Source organism: Panthera leo, chromosome E3 (genome assembly GCF_018350215.1).
Source record: "Panthera leo isolate Ple1 chromosome E3, P.leo_Ple1_pat1.1, whole genome shotgun sequence".
Classification (NCBI taxonomy): domain Eukaryota; kingdom Metazoa; phylum Chordata; class Mammalia; order Carnivora; family Felidae; genus Panthera; species Panthera leo.
In genome coordinates, this window is record NC_056694.1 from 4689155 (window position 1) to 4708298 (window position 19144).

General features: G+C 45.2%; 1 protein-coding gene and 1 long non-coding RNA gene across 2 annotated transcripts; both read left to right on the top strand.

Moving 5' to 3' along the window:
* Positions 1 to 877: 877 nt before the first annotated feature.
* KDELR2 (KDEL endoplasmic reticulum protein retention receptor 2) lies at positions 878 to 18845 on the top strand. The gene is made up of 5 exons (XM_042921577.1): positions 878 to 1062; positions 10548 to 10648; positions 14157 to 14315; positions 15386 to 15638; positions 16815 to 18845. The coding sequence occupies exons 1-5, from the start codon at positions 972 to 974 to the stop codon at positions 16847 to 16849; spliced, it is 639 nt and encodes a 212-aa protein (XP_042777511.1). The 5' UTR covers positions 878 to 971; the 3' UTR covers positions 16850 to 18845.
* On the top strand, positions 1537 to 7701 carry LOC122209592. The gene is made up of 2 exons (XR_006197672.1): positions 1537 to 2481; positions 7379 to 7701. It is a non-coding gene; the product is annotated as an uncharacterized LOC122209592 (long non-coding RNA).
* Positions 18846 to 19144: the final 299 nt, after the last annotated feature.

The window sequence follows — 19144 nt, forward strand, 5'->3', positions numbered from 1 at the left end:
TCTGGCCTGTGTTCATCTCTCTGGCCGGCTCTGGGACAAGTCGTGAAACAGCAATTGTGTTCTTTTGGCCACTGAGCATTGGAATTAAGTCTTATGGTATTTCCATTCAAAACTGACATGGTCCGATGTAAAGACAATCTGTAAAACTCATGATCACGACTGAAGGCTTTTTCTTCTTCAGAACATTAAATAGCAAACAGGAAACACCCCAAGAGAGACTGCAAAAGAAAGGGAAAAGCTTTATATTTTGGTTCCTTGAAACAGCATTTTCTTTTCCTGCCTTTGAACCGGGAACCCCACGTTTTCAGTTTGCACTGGGTTCCGCAAATTATGCAGCGGATCCAGCTTGTCAGTTTTGTTCTGTTTGTAATTTCCTGTGGTTCATTTTCTCACCCTACAGAAATGTTCACTTTTCCACCTAATTTTGCACTGTTCCTCAAAGAAACTCCCCAGAATGGTAAAAGCTTCAATCACCTCCCGCATAAGCCGCATCCTCCGCAGCACCCCCAATATCGACTTTATCTTGAGCGAATCCATCGCGGATTAATGTTTATTTTCCTCTTACACTTTTTCGTCCAGTAATCCTGCAGAGCTCTTAAAATCAATGGGGGGGGGGTGGAATCCCTTGCAAGGGAGTGTCATTTCAAAAATTAAAGGAAATCGCTGGCACCAGAGGGGGAGCCGGAAACCGACAGGGGGAAGTCGGCGAGGGGTCCGGGTCCTGGGGAGGGAGCCCCTGAGCAGGCGCTTCGGGCCCGGCCTGAGCTTGGACGCGTCTCCTTTAAGGGGCGGGTCCGGGGCGGGGCCTGGCTGCGGCCCGCCCTCCCAGACTGCCCCGCGCGCGCCGGCAGTTTGGCCACGTCCCTGGCCACGTCGCGCCCGCTCTCGCCATCTTCGTCGCTTCCTCTCAGGGGCCGCCGCTGCCGCCTGAGCCGCCGAGCCCCGGGGCCGCCGCGCCGACCGCCGCCGCCATGAACATCTTCCGGCTGACCGGGGACCTGTCCCACCTGGCGGCCATTGTCATCCTGCTGCTGAAGATCTGGAAGACGCGCTCCTGCGCCGGTGAGCGGCGGGCGACGTCCCGGAGAGGCTCGGGCGCCAGGCCGGGTCGCTCTGAGGACCCGCCGACCTCGGCCGCCCCGCGGCTCGCGGGCCTGCGGCGCCCGACACACCCCCCTCGACCGGCCCGGCGGGCGCCCGGACCCGGGGCGGGAGGGAACATTGCGTGGCGTTCAGGCCGGGCGGGGTGTCGCCGTGCTGGGCCCCGCGCGGCGCGGGGTCGACTCCCGAACTTGAGCCGTCGGGGCGGAGGAGGAGCCAGCCGGACTGCGCTGGGCCCCATTCTGTCGGAAAAGTTTGGATGGGGCGGGGGCCGGGGGAGTCCGGCTGGCGCGCCCCCAGCCCCCGCCCGCGACTTTAATGGGTGCAGCACCGCGCCGGGGGGGAGGAGGGGGCGGGAGGGGCCGGAGGTGCGGGGAGCCCGCGAATCAATGGGACGGGAGGGAGGAGGATGGGCAGGCCCGCGGCCCGCTCGGCCTGACGTGGCAGCCAGGCCAGCCCGGGAGGTGGAGCGGGCGCGGGGAGGTCACCCCGCTCCCCACCCTTGCCCCTTCGACGACTGGCCTTTAGGTTAGGGTGTCGGGTCAGGCCTGTCCCTAGAGTGCCGTGGGCTTCACCCCAGCCCTGGGGTCCAGGATCACGCCCGCCACGGGAGGGGGGTGTGAGGAGGTCTCGTAAGTGAATTTCTTGGGGACCGTCAGTGCTGCTTTGAGAAACGAACTAGTTTGTCGAACTCCGAGTGCCTCCATCTAATAACGGGTTCTCTTAAGCCTGCGGCGCCGGGTACCGCCGAGGTCTCATGTGGTCTCCTGTAATCCTCACTCCACGTCACCAGTGAGCTGGCGACTCCCTCCTCTGGAGTACACATTTCATGCATGCATTGCCGGGAGGCAGCGAGACAAATCTTTCCCAGATCATAGCTGTGAAGTTTTACATCGCATTAACCCTGGAAGCGTAAGAGCGGCGAAGTTTTCAAGGATGTCTTAAAATGCAGTGTGGCCTTTAAACGTGTTTTTGATGCCATGGCCTCAGTGAAATAAGTTGAGTGCAAGAGCTAAATGTTTGCAGAGGCCGTAAGAGACGGGGAGTCCTAAAGGACCTGGGTGGCAGAGATCCCGTTTACCTGATTGATTTCTGAAATTGCCCCATCTAGAGTAACACCCCGCATCTTTGCTGTCTTCAGGAGTCACCTATCTCCCCAGAACATACCCGAGATGGAGGAAGTAAGCAAAAGCAAAAGAGACCTTTGAGCGATCAAAATGGATATTACAAAGTCCATGTACCGAAACCGGTGTTGTCTGGCCTGGAGGTGATCTCGCGTTTCGTACCTGTTCTGAGAGGTTCAGCTGTATGATTTCCAGTTAAAGCAAAGTAGTTGCAGCAGTTGTGATAGCTGGCACCGAAGCACTTGCTGTGCGTTAGGTAGGACGCTAACTGCTTGATCTAGCTTATCCCACCTAGTCTTTAATCCTAGAGCCAGTGCTGTTGTCCCCGTTCTGTGGAGGAGGGAACTGAGTCTTCAGGGAGATGAGGAAATTGGTGGCAGAGCCAGGATTGAAACACAAGCAGCGTAGCTCACAGTGAAGGCTTTTGAATCAATGTCCATTTTGGCCTAAGTAATGTTAGTTTAAACGTTTGATGCAGACCGGTAGTTTAGGTCATGTTTTTGTTGCGTTCAGGAAATTTTTTTCTCCTGCTTTATTGAAATATGGTTGACACAGAACATTGTACTAGTTTTGGGTGTCAACATAGCGATTTGCTGTATGTATATATTGTGAAATGGTCACAACAAGCTTAGTTAATTAACATCCGTCACCACACATAACCATTTTTTTTCTCGTGATCAGAACTTTTAAGGTCTACTCTCCTGTGAACTTTCAAATATACAATACAGTGTTGTTAACTGTAGTCATTGTGCTATACCTTCATCCCCAGGTCTCATTTTATAACTGGAAGTTTGTACCTTTCAATCACCTGTACCCATTTCATCCACCCCTCAGTCTGAAAATATTACTTTTAATCTTGATTTTTGCTCCAAAATTTTTGTATGAGTCCCTTCATCTTTCACGTATTTCTCAGAAACCCGTTCTCTGTCAAGTCCTTAAGTGCGGAAGCATGTTGTCTCTTAAATATGTATCTAAAGTAAGATGTTGGGGAGAAGCTACTGCACCTCCAGGTGTAGAATTTTTTTTTTATGTTTATTTTTTGAGAGGGAGAGTGTGAGCAGGGGAGGGGCAGAGAGAGAAAGGGAGAGAATCCCAAGCAGGCTCCACACTGTCAGCACAGAACCAGCTGTGGGGCTTGAACTCATGAACCGTGAGATCATGACCTGAGCTGAAATCAAGAGTCAGACACTTAACTGAATGAGCCACCCAGGCCCCCAGGTATAGAATTCTTAAGGAAACCTCGAGTTATATAGAGAAAGTGAGAGGGTTTGCTATTTTGTTCATTTTTTAATATTCACTATTTTCATTTGGGAAATTTAGGAGCATTTAGGAAAACTGAAAATATTTCCGCCAAAATAATAAAGAAGATAAATAGTTAAGTTCATGGGTGTTTGTCAAGTATTCCTACAATTTAATGCTCTAGTTATAGGGTATTATTAAGCTTCTCTTTGTTGGACTTAGGATCATTTTAGTTCTTATACATGAGATTCCTGGCCTTTTAAAAATCAGAATCACCAAGATGATTTATTCAGAGTTAAATGCTAAATTTGACTAGCTGCTTTGTTTTTCCATTCTAAATTATGAAAGTTGTTTAGAGGCTTTTGAACGAGTAAGAATTTGATAGGAGTTTCTCAAATAACTGGAATAAGAGACATGTACATTCAGGTTGTGTTTCTCGCTTTGAAAATACTGGTATTGGGGTTCATTTTTAGGATTTTGGCACCTGTTCTGAACATGCCTGTAGCCAGAACCATGGGGCTTTTTCCCTTAGAGTAAGGGCTGAGATGGGTTAGTGAGGAAGCTGGAGATTCTGTTTTCCTGAGCATCTAATTTGAGAATGAGCACCTTAAAGGGCCTGTTTTAAAGTAGGGACAGGAGAGCTGATCTCAGCATAGCTGTGTTGAATTGGCAGTCTCCTGTGCCTTTGTCTGCCATTGTCATTATACAGGGGTGCCCGAATGAAATGTGACTTTTCTCATATGCTTGAACCTTCGTTGCAACCGGATCCACAGTATGTTGAAGTTATCACTATCCGTGTCCTAAACGCTGACCTGGATAGCCTTGGGAGAACAAGCCTTGGATTGTAGATGAAGAACTTCCTAGCAACATTTTCCTGTAGGCTGGCTGGTAGTTATTAATAGCGCTCTATCTGTTGTGCTTAAATTACTAGTGGGGTCCTTCTCAGATCCATGACTCCCAGCAACCCTCTCCTAGTCTCTCCCCTCCCCCGCATCTGCTGCTTTGATTGTTGTTAGCTGTGGTTATGTAGGTTGTCTTATAGACTTTTATCATACTAACATGACAGGAACATACAGTGTCCCTGCATTTCTCATGATTGGATAGCTTATAATTTTGAAGTACAGAATCTCATCTTTTATTGTGGTCATGGTGTACTTCACGAAGCTTTTGTATTACATGCCTAGCTCCCTCTTTGTAGCAGCTGTCACCTCTCTTCTTTTGAGTGCCAGTCTGTTGGCTAATCATTGCTCTCAAACATCTGTTGACCACCCACTGATTGCAAGGCACTGGGGACACAATTCAGAGCAGCTATCAAAGTCTCTGCTGTCGAGAAAGTTGCAATGGAGTTGAAATGAGACACATATAAAAAGATAAAAATAAAAGGTATTAAATATTAAACTGTGTAGACATTAAGGGTGCGTGGGTGGTTCAGTCGGTTAAGAATCTGACTCTTGATCTTGGCTCAGGTCATGATCTCACCATTCATGAGATCAAGCCCTGAGTCGGGCTCTGCACTGATGGCCTGGAGCCTGCTTGGGATTCTCTGTCTCCTCCTCTCTCTGCCCCTTCCCTGCTCTCTCTCTTGCACGCTCTCTTGCTCTCTCTGTGTCTCTCTAAATAAATAAATAAACATTAAAAATAAAAATAAACCATGTAGACAGTAAATCCAATAGGTGTGAAATGGCTAGAAGGATCCCAGAGAAAGGACCCTTGACTTCCTGGCAAGGAGTATGTAAGACCCATGTGAAGAAAAATATGAAACTTTCCTGGTGGACACAGAAGATGACCTGAGTGTATGTTCATACTGTGGTCCTGGATAGGACCAGGCAGGCTGATAACGAAGCAAGATGATTCATCTTCCCAAATTAATTTACTGATTCAGAATATCATCAAAGTTAAAAGACAGTAAACTGAGAGAAATAATCTGCAATATATCTAAGTGACAAAAAGTTAATATACATAATGAAACATTCCTACAAATAAAAAAAAAAAACCAAAAAACAGAAAAATAGGCAAAGTTGGCAGTTCACAGAAGAATAACAGAAGGCCCGTTAATCATGAAAGAATGCCCAGCCTCACTAATAGAAACTTGGACAGTAAAACAGCAATGCATACCATCATTTGCCTGCTGGGTGGGAAAAGACGTTCAAAACATCTAATATATGCAAAGGTGCAGAAGGGCATTCTCATCTGGTGTTCTTGAGTATGAAAATTGGCATAGCCTTCCTAGGGGAAATCAGCAAAACTTAAAGTTGACGTTTGTATATTTTATCCCAGCAATTCTTAAGAAGCTGAACTACAGAAACCTATGTGCACAAACTATCTATAGGTGTGAAGATGTTCCTTGTACCTAAGTATGTACAAAACACTGTTTATAGATAAAAAAGATGTTTGTGCAGTACTCATAAGAACAAAAATCATCAACAACCCAAATGTCCATTAATGGAGTGGTTGCTCAAATGTTGGCACATTCACACTATGGAACATTATGCAGCCACTAACAAGAATGAGCTAGAAGTATTAACAGGGGAAGATAAGAGCTTAATTTAAAAAAAAAAAAAAAAAAAAGTAAAGTATAGAAAAAAACCCAGAAGGTAAATCTGAGATGTTAAGTTAAAAAAGCAAATTGTAGGAACCCCTGGCTGGCTTAGTTGGAGGAGCATGTGACTCTTTATCTCAGGATTGTAAATTGAAGCCCCACGTTGTATGTGGAGATTACATTAAAATAAAATCTTAAAACAAAAACAAAAACAAAAACCTTTAAAAAAGTTGCAGAGCAAAAGATTGTATGGACCCATATTAAGGGGCAAACATATATGCAGGTACGTATACAAGCACATGTATAGAAAGGGGCTTTTAAAAAGCCTGGAAAGTTGCATTTAAAGTGGAGGTGGGAGGGATGTTAAAAGGTCCTTTTGCTTTTTATTACATATATTTTAACCCAGTTGAAATTTTTAATTAAATAGCATGTATTTCTTTGAAAACGAGAAAAACGACAAAACATTACGTAGTAAGAGCTGTCATTTATCAAGCATTTGCAGTGTGGCAGGTATAATATAAAACACTTTTTCTCCAACAGTCCCATCGAGTTGTTAAGATTTGTCCCCATTTGACAGATGCAGAAAGTGAGGTGGGGGGGGGGGGCGATGTAGGTAATGGGCCCAGGCTTATCCTGTGTGTTCAGGGGTTGAGTTTGAACAGAGTCCATTTGGCTCCAGAGCCTCTTTTTCCCTAAGTCACAAGAGTTGTGTTATGCATCATTTCCTGACTATTAGCCTGCTGTTCCAGGGAAGGTTCATGGCCTTTAGGAGATAGGAGAGGATCGACTTCTTTAGAGACAGTGGGTCCAGAGTGGGGTGCCAGGGGCCCTTGTTGAATGCTGCCCTGCAAACTGTCCTGGTGCTTTGACCTGTGGGGCTTGGTCGCAGCTCAGCTGTTACCAGGACAGAAATAATTCTTGGGAAGCTTTTCTGTTTGGCTGAGGGTTCTGTTCTATAAACCAGTGGGAATATAAGAGAGTCAACTTTTAACCTGCAGCACAATTTAAAGTAATGTACACTGTAGTATATAGTCGTAGGATTTTATGAAACTTAACTTGGCCCAATGGGAAAAGACAGAAATGGTGTTAGGTTTAACGACTGATTTCCACATAACAAGTTCTACTCCTTAATACGGATATTTGGTGCATTTGGTATTGGGATGGCTGTTTCAGAAACATTTAGAGTGAGTATTGAGAGCTTGACCTGCTAGTATTCACATGCTTTGGTCTCAAAACAGGGAGAAAGTGACTGAGGGAGCCCCTCAGGCTTTGCAAGAGGTCCCCGCCCACAAGGAGATTCCTGCCCCTGCCCCCTCTGTCTTCAGCTGGGATCCCTGCCATCTTGTGAAGACAGGACTGTTTTTCTGTTTTAAAGGGAAAGCTGCAGCTTGTTAATGAGGACCCCAGACCAGGACGAATGGGATAGAAGTGCACAAGTACATTCAGGTTTCCAGCACAGCAGTTCCTGCGTGGATTCTGCACCACGAGACAAGCTGCAGGCCACACGCCGCCTGTCTCTCTTCTCTCCTGCGCAGGGGGCTCTCCTACCCTCTGGTTGGCAGTAAATTAGGGCAGAGCCCAAAGAACATTGCCTATTTACAGTCGTAGAGATGGTATGACTTGGAAACGCTTTGCAAGTGTTATTCCAAAATGAGAATTTACCCCATGACATGAAAATAAAACGAGTTTTTTTTTTTTTTTTTTTTGACCATTTGTTCATTCATTCAGCAGGTATTTTCTTAGCCCTGCTGTGTGTCAAACCCATTGCTGAGCACAGAGAATACAAAACAGAAAAGACATGACCCCAACCTTTGGAGATCTCCGTGTCTGTGGGGAAAGAGGGAAGACAGGCAACCAGATAATCACAGTGTATTTTATAAGACCGTTAATAGGAGCTAGGGCAGCAGCTGCTGGGAAGGGGTTCCCATTATGTACTTGCTGAATGAATTAACAGCACCAAGGGAGGTGTCTTCAAAGACAGCTTGCCAGGGGAAGTGATATGTGAATTGGGTCTCAAAAGGGAGTGGTAGAAACGATATGAGAGTCCTGGATTTTTGCTATCGGAATGCTGAAAATGGGGACAAAATCTCAAATGTATCTGGCTTCCAAAATTCCGTTAGAATAAATCCTTTATAATAAACTTGCCTGTATGTACCCTATAATTTTTTATTTAAAATGTTGGAGAGAACCATATAGGAAGTGAACTGGGAATTTCTCTCTCAAAGCCTCAACGGATCTCAAATGTGAACTGCATGTTCCCTTTCCTTTCCCCGCCCTTCTCTTCTCTCTGTCCCATGTCTCTTTGTGAATGACAGCTTCATTATTCTCCTTTGGAACATTGATCTTTGATAAGAAAAAGAAGCTCCCCATTACTGGGGAAGACTAAAAGGAGCAGAATGTCTGCATCTCCACCTTTGACCCTTGAAATTGGTTACTATTGATCTAGAAGGAAGAGAGTCAACTTTTTCTTCAGTTTCTGTTTGGGTGTTTTGTAAATAGACTCAAACTACAAATGTTCATAGGTAGTAAGTAACATTCTTGTATCCAGGCTTTGAGTTTCAACAATGGGCAAAAGTGTTTCATAAAATATCATTTAAAAACAATGTGATTTGGGGGCACCTGGGTGGCTCAGTCGGTTAAGCATCCAACTTCTGCTCAGGCATGATCTCATGGTTCATAAGTTTGAGCCCCGTGTTGGGCTCTGCACTGACAGTGGGGAGACTACTTTGGGTTCTCTGTCTCCCTCTTTCTCTCTCTCAAAAATAAATTTAAAAATATTAAAAAAAATAAAAACAATGTGATTTTCACATCCATAGGAGTATTGCCGATAATTACGTGCAGCGACATTTCCACTAAATACATGCTTACTTAAATGTCTAATGGGGTGGGACGCCTGGGTGGCTCAGTCAGTTGGGCATTCGACTTCGGCTCAAGTCATGATCTCTCCGTCCGTGAGTTGGCCCCGCGTTGGGCTCTATGCTGACAGCTCAGAGCCTAGAGCCTGCTTCGGATTCTGTGTGTGTCTCTCTCTCTGCCCCTCCCCTGCTCATGCTCTGTCTCTCTGTCTCTGAAAAATGAATAAACCTTAAAAAATTTTTTTATTTTTGGGACAGAGAGAGACAGAGCATGAACAGGGGAGGGGCAGAGAGAGAGAGGGAGACACAGAACCAGAAACAGGCTCCAGGCTCCAGGCTCCGAGCCATCAGCCCAGAGCCTGACGCGGAGCTCGAACTCACGGACCGTGAGATCGTGACCTGGCTGAAGTCGGACGCTTAACCGACTGCGCCACCCAGGCGCCCCTAAAAAAATTTTTTTAAAACAATGTCTAATGGGGTGAAGTTTGCAACGTAGAGGAGGGTGGGTGGGTTCTGACCTGGAGAGATTCAGTTTTCTTCATGAATTTGCTCAATCTTCATCTGAAACCCATAGTTCACATCCTTTGTCACATAAATACCTGGCCACATACAGATGTCAGAAAAGCTTAGTGCACATGCTATGTGACCTTCGGTACTTCCCCCAGCTGAGTCTCCACGTGCCGCAAGAGCACTCTGGAGGTGGCCTGGTTGTTGGAGGTGGAAACAGATTCAAAGATTTTATTTATTTATTTATTTATTTATTTATTTTTATTTATTTATTATTTTTGAGAGAGACAGAATGTGAGCAGGGGAGGGGCAGAGAGAGAGAGGGAGACACAGAATCTGAACCAGGCTCCAGGCTCCGAGCTGTCAGGACAGAGCCTGATGTGGGTCTCAAATTCACAAACTGTGAGATCATGACCTGAGCCAAAGTCAGGTGCCCCCAAACTTTTTTTAAAGTGCTGCTTTTGAGGACTGGCTGTAGTGGCAGGTTCCCACCCTTCTGTCGTTGCATCTGGCATCCACAGCAACATTTTTATGGTTGTATGACGAATCTAAGAGGTGGAATTTTTTTAAATGTTAACATGTCCAAGAAATGCTGCCCTCGCAAAGTAAGCCACCTTGGGAGGCCCTTCCACTGCCCCCCGGGGGTTACTGCTCAGACTGTTACCTGAAGCAGTGCACCTAACTGGGTTCCTCATCTGCTTAATCGGGTTAGATTCCAACACCATCCCCTGAAGGATTTGTCACCATGAGATACATTGTTTTAAAGTGGAAAGAAAGATGCTAAAGGTAGCAGACCAGTTACAACACTAACAGCGGAATTAGGGAAATTATTCCTATCTAAAGTCTTTGAGAAATATAATGTTCATTTGAACAGTACACATCCTGGTATATTGGTGCTGGCATAATTAAGGCACTTTCGTAGTTACCTGGCATGATAAGACTGCACAGTGGTTAGAACCTCCCCGGAGGAGCGTGTTCAAAAATGTTAACTGGGAAAGAAAACAAAAAGAATGTTAAGTGAAAGGAAAAGTACAGCAGCTCTCGTTTACGGAGTCCTCCCAGACGTGAGCCACTGACCCTGGTGCCCACTCCCCACGTATGCCCTTTCTGCAGTGTTCTCCACAGGAAACTGCCAGCTCCTCTCACAGACACTTTGCTAACACTCTCCTTTTGTTTCTTCAGGTATTTCTGGAAAAAGCCAGCTTCTCTTTGCACTGGTCTTCACAACTCGTTACCTGGATCTTTTTACTTCATTTATTTCATTATATAATACATCTATGAAGGTATGGTATGACAGCCAACAGAATGCATTTTATCCATGGTTCACAGGCTGATGGAAGCTATGAAGTTTGGGCCAGTGGCGTGCTTAAACGTCTTCTAGAGGGATGTCTAAACATGCTGTTCTCAACGTAAGCACTTTCAGACCACCTTGTATGTAGAAGTGGGAATAGTGTTATCATCAAGCATATTTTCTGTTTCAAAGCAGAATCTATTTAATTGAAGTGCTTTGCACTTAGAGATTTTTTAATCTTAAATTCCTTGAGTATGATAAACTTCTAAAGCTCTTGATAACCTATGAGAAAGAGGGGTGACTATTATGTTTTCAAGCAGTGGGAAATTACAGACTCCCTGGGAAACCCAGCAGGTTGGTTCAGAACTAGAAATGAAAGCCACCAGCGCTCCTCGCTGCAGTGCCTGTTTTGCTGTTGCGCGAGGGATTATGTGCAGGCTTCTCCTTTGTTTTTTCCTGTTAAATCCATGTTTTATAAACTTTATGGGCCATCTTTATTGCTTTTGCCATGCCTAAATAACATCCGTACCATCATTTACTTAGTGTGTTCTTAAAACCTTTTACCTTGTCCTAAGCATTAGTATCCATGGCGTTAGTGTCGTTATCCACATGAAAAAAAATGTGTAGTTATTAAAATGCAGAATGTTGGGGCGCCTGGGTGGCTCAGTCGGTTAAATGTCCGACTTAGGCTCAGGTCATGATCTCACGGTCCGTGAGTTCGATCCCCGCATCGGGCTCTGTGCTGACGGCTCATAGCCTGAATCCTGCTTCAGATTCTGTGTCTCCCCCTCTCTCTCTGACCCTCCCCTGTTCATGCTCTGTCTCTCTGTCTCAAAAATAAATAAACATTAAAAAAAAAAAAATTAAAATGCAGAATGTTTGTGGACCTTTGGGGGTGCACGTGTTTCACTTGCAGAGGCCTCGGTTCCACACAGCCGTGAAACTTACACTTCCTGAACACCCACAGCACTGGCCCTCCCCTAGCGCTGAGGACAGGGCAGAAGCTAAGAAGGAAGGCCTACTGTCTGGTTGGGAAGGGTAGACCGATCATCCCAGCACCAAATGAATGACCGCAGTTTGGGATGGGTACTGGGAAGGAGAAGTATGGGGCTCTCACCTTGTGCAGGAGGAGTCTCATTTCTTCCCTCATTCGTTCTGCGTAGCTTACTGAGCACCTGTGTGCGGGGCCCTGTTGTCGGCGTTTGTCGGCACACCCGAGGAAGTAGCGTTTAAGCTGAAGCCTGTTGTGGCACTTGAAAAGCATTTTTTGTAAACACACGTAGGGGAGACAAAGAATGTATTTGGACCTGAGGTCTTTACTAAAAAGCAAATTTGAGTTACCTGTAATCATTCCATTCTTCATTACTAGGTGATGGGAGCCTCGTCATCAGGAAATAGTTTGCTTACTTAAAATGGCTAGGTCCCTGCCTGTCGTCCAGGCAAGTTAAAGCTGCAGGTATTAGAAGCGTGTGAGCAAGAATTTTCCTCCATTCTCCTCAGGATACGTAGCTTTAGAGGGCTCCTTCTTGTTTGATTCTAGTTTCCAGGCATGTCCTGAAAATCAGAGATGTGAGGGCCAAGTTTTATGTTCTCATGGCTTTGACTTTATTTATATTTATTTTGAGAGAGAGCACAGGAGTGGGGCAGAGAGAGGGAGGGGGGGGGAGAGAGAATCCTAAGCAGGCTTTGAGCTGTCAGCATGGAGCCTGATGCAGGGCTCGATCCCATGACCGTGAGATCATGACCTGAGGCGAAATCAGGAATCCGACGCTTAACCGACTGAGCTGCCCGGGCGCCCCTCATTGCTTTCACTTTAAAAGCCAAGCATTGGTGAGAGGAGACAACAGCTGCTTTCCCTGGTGGCCACCGAAGCCTTTGCGGACATGATCTTGGCTGGCGGAAGGCCGGGTGCTGAGGAGGGACCTTGACATGACTTGGTTGGATGTTCTGCTGGAGGGGACTCTGTGTATAAATGTATATATATTTTGTTGATCCATGTAGATGATATGTTATTTTATTCATATATACACACACACACATATTTGTATGTGGAGAGAACTCCTCACAATATAAGTAAGATATTAATCTTCCTTGATTTTTTTTTGGAGTTTGGTATATGGGTATGACCAATTTTAATACCTTGTTGGCTATTTGCAAATATAATTTCATGATGAGGTGCTGGGGACAGTTTAGTGTCTTTGTTTCGTTGTTAAGCATATGACAGGGTTTGATGATTGCTCTCCTTTTCCTGTTAAGTCCTTTGCCCAGATGTTTCCTCATTAGGTTTCACCAGGTGGTTTTCCCAGGGATAAGGAGTCCCAGGCAGTGTAGCTGATACCCCAGTCGTTCCTATCCATAAGCTAAACCTGCCCTGGTTCTTGGGCCTAAAGTTCCACATCCCGAAAATTGCTATAATTTCAAAATATCAGACTTTTCCTTTGGGTTGGATGAATATATGGTGTTTGGCCTTTTGAACGTGGAAGAACATAACTGGGTTGTAAGCCTTTGAACAGCTGTACCTCTATGGGAGCTCCCTTGCGCAGGCAGCTTTTGGTTTTGCTTTTGTTATGTTACCAGACAAAATTTCATAGAAATGATCTGACTTTTCTGTGTTAAAGTAACACACTGTCAGCAAAAATGGTCATTGTAAAGTCAAATGTGAGTTACATGGTATCTTATCTTTACACAAGCACTAGCGGAGGGGGTGTGTGCTCGTTTTGAACTGCACTGAGTGAACTTTGTGTTCGTTTTTTTTTCTTAAGCTGCTAATAGTTTGAAGTGAGATTAAAAATACACGCTTTGGCGGTTTCTTACAAAGTTAAATGTACACTTTTAACATAAGATCAGCAATCCCATTCCTAGGTATTTACCCAAGAGTAATGAAAACTTAGTTTCATACAGATGCCTGTACGTACATGTCCCTAGCAACTGTATCTCCCATCCATCAAGCTGGACACGACCCACCTGTCCTGTAACTCGTGCATGGATGGACAGACTGTGGTAACACGCACGCAGTGAGCCGCTCCTGGGCAGCAGAAGAGAGCCGTGGTTACTACACGCGGCGGCATGGTTGGATCAAGAATGCATTAGCTGCATGAAAGAAGCAGAGACATACCATACGATTCCATTTATGTGGCATTCTGGAAAAGGCAAAAACTGTGGAAACCAAGAATAGATCAGTTATAAAAAAAAGAAAGAGAACAGATCAGTTATCGCCAGAGGTTGGGCCTGAGGGGGGAGGGCTTGACTCCAAAGGCGCGGCATGAGGGGGTTTTGGCGGGTCACAAGATAGAACTACTCTGTGTCTTGATCGTGGTGGTGGTTATATGACTCAGAAGTATACACCCCCAAAAAATGAAGTTTATTGTCTTTAAGCATCAAAATAAAAAAGCTGAAGAAGTAAATCTTGCCTTTCTGAGCATACGAATGATGTAGAAGGAAGCCAAGGGAGTTGGAACCGCCGTGAAGTATCCGTGACCTGGTGCTTTTCTCATTCTTAGCTCATCTATATCGCCTGCTCCTACGCCACGGTGTACCTGATCTACATGAAATTCAAGGCGACCTATGACGGAAACCACGATACCTTCCGAGTGGAGTTCCTGGTGGTCCCCGTGGGAGGTCTCTCCTTTCTAGTCAATCATGATTTCTCTCCTCTTGAGGTGAGTAAGGGGGCTAGTTAGTGGGCATATCTCCTTCCCCAGGGAAATAGCTGTGTTTGCAGATAACGTGGGACGGTTCTGTTTCGCTTGTGTCTTCTGTTTGGCAAGCTTCTGGGGCAGCATATACTATTTGGTGTAAATAAGTCAACAGACGGGAATAAAGCCCCCAGGTATTTGGGTGTCTGCTGATGGATTATTGCCAGATTCTCCCCTAGAACATAAAGTAGGCGTCTGCAGTAGTGAGCGCAGTGCCTTGCCTATCCGAGTGCTGGAAGAACGTGATCTTCTCTCCACTCTGACCCAGCTTTTGTTTCCTCTTCACGTAAGGGTGTCGTGCATGGACACCATGTGCGAATCCCCTCAGCAGCCTTGCTGCGCTCTGGCGTTTAGGGGGAGTGGTTGGCATGGCGCCCTGCGCTGCACAGAGCCGTGCCTGCTCCTAGGTGCCTCGCCCTTCCCTTCGTGTCTTGGGGAAACTGCCGCTCATGGATTCAGACACTCAGGGCTCCCCGCGAGGCCTTCTGTCGTCGGCATGAATAAAGTGCCGTGTGGGACAGAGAGTTGGCATAATTACAATTCCCATTACTTGCCCCTTTGATTTAGCCACACCGAAAAAGCCTAAAGAATAAGAAAGATGATGAGAATCTTGAGATCCTCTGGGAAGGAGACCAGCTGGTGAGGCAGACCAGCAGTGGGAAAGGGGTGGCCCCAGCTGTCAGCGTCGTGCGCCCCGGCAGAGAGCAGCGTTCACTCGGGGCCTAGATTCGCAGTGGGTCAGGCTTATCCGGGAGAAACGTGTCTGTAGATTCACAGAAAATTGTACAGGGAAGGAGATGTTGGAGAGACGAGGTCATGAAAATTCACACCGGCCGAGGCGTCCAGTTACCCAGCCTGTCATTGGGAGTGTCGTGCCTCTTAAATGTAGCTAAAGTTTCTGTGATTTATCACCTGCTAAGCTACTCTGTTTGTGCTCAGATGCCCAGACTGCTGTTTGAGCTGCTCCACGATAAAGCAAGAGTATTTCCCGTGAGCTCACGGGTACTGACCGAAGCTTGTGGTTTCTCTTACAGATTTTGTGGACCTTCTCCATCTACCTGGAATCCGTGGCTATCCTTCCCCAGCTCTTCATGATCAGCAAGACAGGGGAGGCGGAGACCATCACCACCCACTACCTGTTCTTCCTGGGCCTCTACCGCGCGCTCTATCTCGTCAACTGGATCTGGCGCTTCTACTTCGAGGGCTTCTTTGACCTCATTGCTGTGGTGGCCGGCGTCGTCCAGACCATTCTGTACTGCGACTTCTTCTACTTGTACATCACAAAAGGTACCTCGGCCTACGTGCTCCCCGCCCTGTTCCTCCCGCCTCGTGTTTTCAGGAGCGACCTGGCCCAGCACGCTCCTAATCTGGCGCTCGCTCCAAAAGCACAGCTCGTTTCAGAAAAACATTTTAACGACCATCCAATAAAATTCTGGATCAAGGTTTTCAGCCTTTTTGCTTTTCCGAGCTTTATTGTTTTTCTGTGACAGCATGTTTTTATTGTAAAAAATTTAATTAGCTTTCATCATTCTCAAAGCAGTCACCTGAAACCCTAGCACTCAGAGATAGTTGCTGTTAATGTTTCGGGAAATGTAATTCCTGATGTGTCTATGTGTATACACAGATGGCGGGTTTTTACAATATACGTGCTATTCTGTAATCTGGGTTTCCTTCCCCACTTACATTTTTTCAAGTCAGTAGATAGAAATCTACGTAGTGTTCAGTAGCCATAGACTATTTCATTATGTGTATTACCATAATTTACTTACTCAGCCCCCTGTTCGTGGGTATTCAGGCTGTTACTCATTAGCTGCTATTAAAATCCAGTGCTTAATCGGTATCCTTGTATATATACATTGTCCCATTTATGTGAATATAGGACATGCAAATGTCACAATAATCTGATGGGGGGGGGGGGAGACATATTTATGCATGTGCACACAGATGTAAGCATACAGTTTTAGGGGATTCAGGAACCCCTGAAACGCAGCCACTGACCCAGGCTAAGAACCCTTGCTAAACAGCTATACGGTATGATTCCTAATGGCTAGATATAAGAGCACATAGATCTGCTCTCTTTTTTAACCTCCAATATTTCATAGACTTTTATACATAGTAACAGTTACATTTTAATATATGTTGAATCAGGGGAGAAAGTCATAAAACGCTGCTGTGAATTTGGTGACAATTTCAATCGAATGTGTGTTTCTTAAATTCACTTGCTGTGGCATTGAGGTACATGAAGAAATTTCGAGTGTATGTGTGCATGACGTATTCATAGCTCAGAGGGTTCTGTTTATTGACACCAAAATCAAGTGGTTGTTGGCGCCAAAAGCTTGTCTCCTTGGACCTTATTCTGTAGTGTCTTGAGTGTGACAGGCCTCTGGGAACGGGAAAAAGGAAACTGTAAGCTTATCAATAGCAGTAACCTTTTGTTTTCTCTTCCTCTCTTTAAAATCCTAGTACTCAAGGGAAAGAAGCTCAGTCTGCCAGCGTAAGTGCCAAAGACCACCACCAGCATCTGTCCCTCAGGGTGCTCGGACAGAGTTCTTACCACAGCAAAGGCACAAGATGCTTGATACGGAAAATCAGAAACTTAACTCTTTTGTTCAGATAGTCATCAGTGGCTCTGTAGGAACCCCGAGGAAAAGAGCCAGAAGGTTTCTGTTTAATGCATCTTGCCTTATCTTTTTTTATTACTATGTACAAAGATTTTTTTACACAAAGGAACTTAATGCTGTATTAATAAATTCAGTGTGTAGTTTCAATTGGGGTAGTTCCAAAAGTGAAGATTTTGTGAGGAATAAGTGCAACCTTTTTTTTTTTTTTTAATTCTTTGAAATTGTTGATTCTTTGTGTCTGCAATGAAATTGTACTCCCTTGACAGTTGGTAGATTATATATTCTTCCATCTATCAAACTTGCATTCCACTATATTTATTTTTTGCCAAAAGATGAGTTATATTTGTTTGAAATCTGAGACACTATGTTGAATTTGGTATATCTGTTCAAATTTCTTCCCACCTAACGTGGACATCGTTCCTCGGACATGACAACACTACACGTAAGGCCGGTAAGGATGGCTTGCAAGTCTTCTGGTTTTCATTACCAAAATTTTAAGATTCTGAACGTAGAAGGAGTCAGGTTTAAGAGTCCCCAGTGGTGCCCGCCCTCTTCTCCTGCTAAGAAGAGTCAGTGTGAGACTGTCCCGAGGATGTCGAAGAACTTGGTGGACGGGGGTTCTAGGCCGCTTGCCACCCAGGTGTGGGATGTGAGGGACGTTGATTATGTCCTCTGAGGAACGGAACCCAAGCAGTCACCTGTCACCTTTATTTTCACTTTCAAAAGATTACTACAACCATGTCCATGCTCAGATTCACACGGTTTTTCGTATCACTTTCGGGTAGTAAATTGATTTACGTTTTTTTCTTAACTGGCAGCACCAATTGCCATTCCTTATACTCTTTAGATTTTTTTTGTTTTTGTTTTGTTTTTACTGAGCTCTTGCATGATTTATCTTGTTACCATCCTAAATAAACATGTTATTAAACATAGAACAAATTGTCTTCTATGTCAGGATGACTTTTTTCATTTTTTGATTGGCTACAAAAGCTCAATATAGGGCCATAAACATTTACTGTCCACTAATGAATCTAAAACTATCTGTATTTTGAGGAAAAATTGGAGTTTTTCCTCCTGATTTTGCTGTTTTATTGATCTGCTACATTTTTTTGATTTTATGCAAAAGCATATGACTTTGTTTTTATGTGATGCACCATAAAATGTTGAAGTGTTGAATACTAACAGTGCTTACTACAGGATGTAGTATTTTTGCTTGCTGTATTAAAATAGTTTGTGGAAGAAGGGAGCTAGATGGGTTTTATTTTTATCTAGTGTGTCTCTTACCCTCTTTCTGAACTGGCAGTGTAACTGCATAGTTTAACCTCTTGTCTTTCTCTCTCATCTTGCTCCCTGCACTCCATGCCTCATGGTTTTGCTTTGGTGTATCCGTATGTTTCTAGCGTTCTAGTCTTGGTTTAGTTTGTTTTCATCCTCCCTGGAAGATTCTGAGAGCACAGAGGAAGGGTGGGAAACCGCCACAGAAGTGGAGCAGACTGCTTGCTGCCCACACTGGGGGTGGGTGGGAGGCTCACACTGTTTTTGTGCATGTAAATCAAACACGAGCTGGGACCACTTGGGGGAGAGCACAGTGCAGACGACAAGATCTGGGACCTCAGCAGGCCGCCTGGCTTGGGAAGTATCAACGCCTTCTCTAGTCACTGTGCCCACGTAAAAATAAAGCCGGCCAACATGGGACCACCATTTTGTGGCCAACTAGGATGACATCTTCATAAATAGGGTGGCTGAGTGGGAGTGCGGGACTGGGGCCACGTCTCCGCACACATAGGAAACGAAGGCCTTGTATGATGCGCTTTATAAAGCACTGTTTCAGAGTCCCTTTCACGTCTCCAATAAAGGTTATCAGGTAATTATATTTTTTATCCAGGTGTTTTATTTGTGTGAATTTGTTTTAAAAGTGAAAGCATGAGGGGCGCCTGGGTGGCGCAGTCGGTTAAGCGTCCGACTTCAGCCAGGTCACGATCTCGCGGTCTGTGAGTTCGAGCCCCGCGTCAGGCTCTGGGCTGATGGCTCGGAGCCTGGAGCCTGTTTCCGATTCTGTGTCTCCCTCTCTCTCTGACCCTCCCCCGTTCATGCTCTGTCTCTCTCTGTCCCAAAAATAAAATAAAAAATGTTGAAAAAAAAAAAAATTAAAAAAAAAAAAAAAAAAAAAGT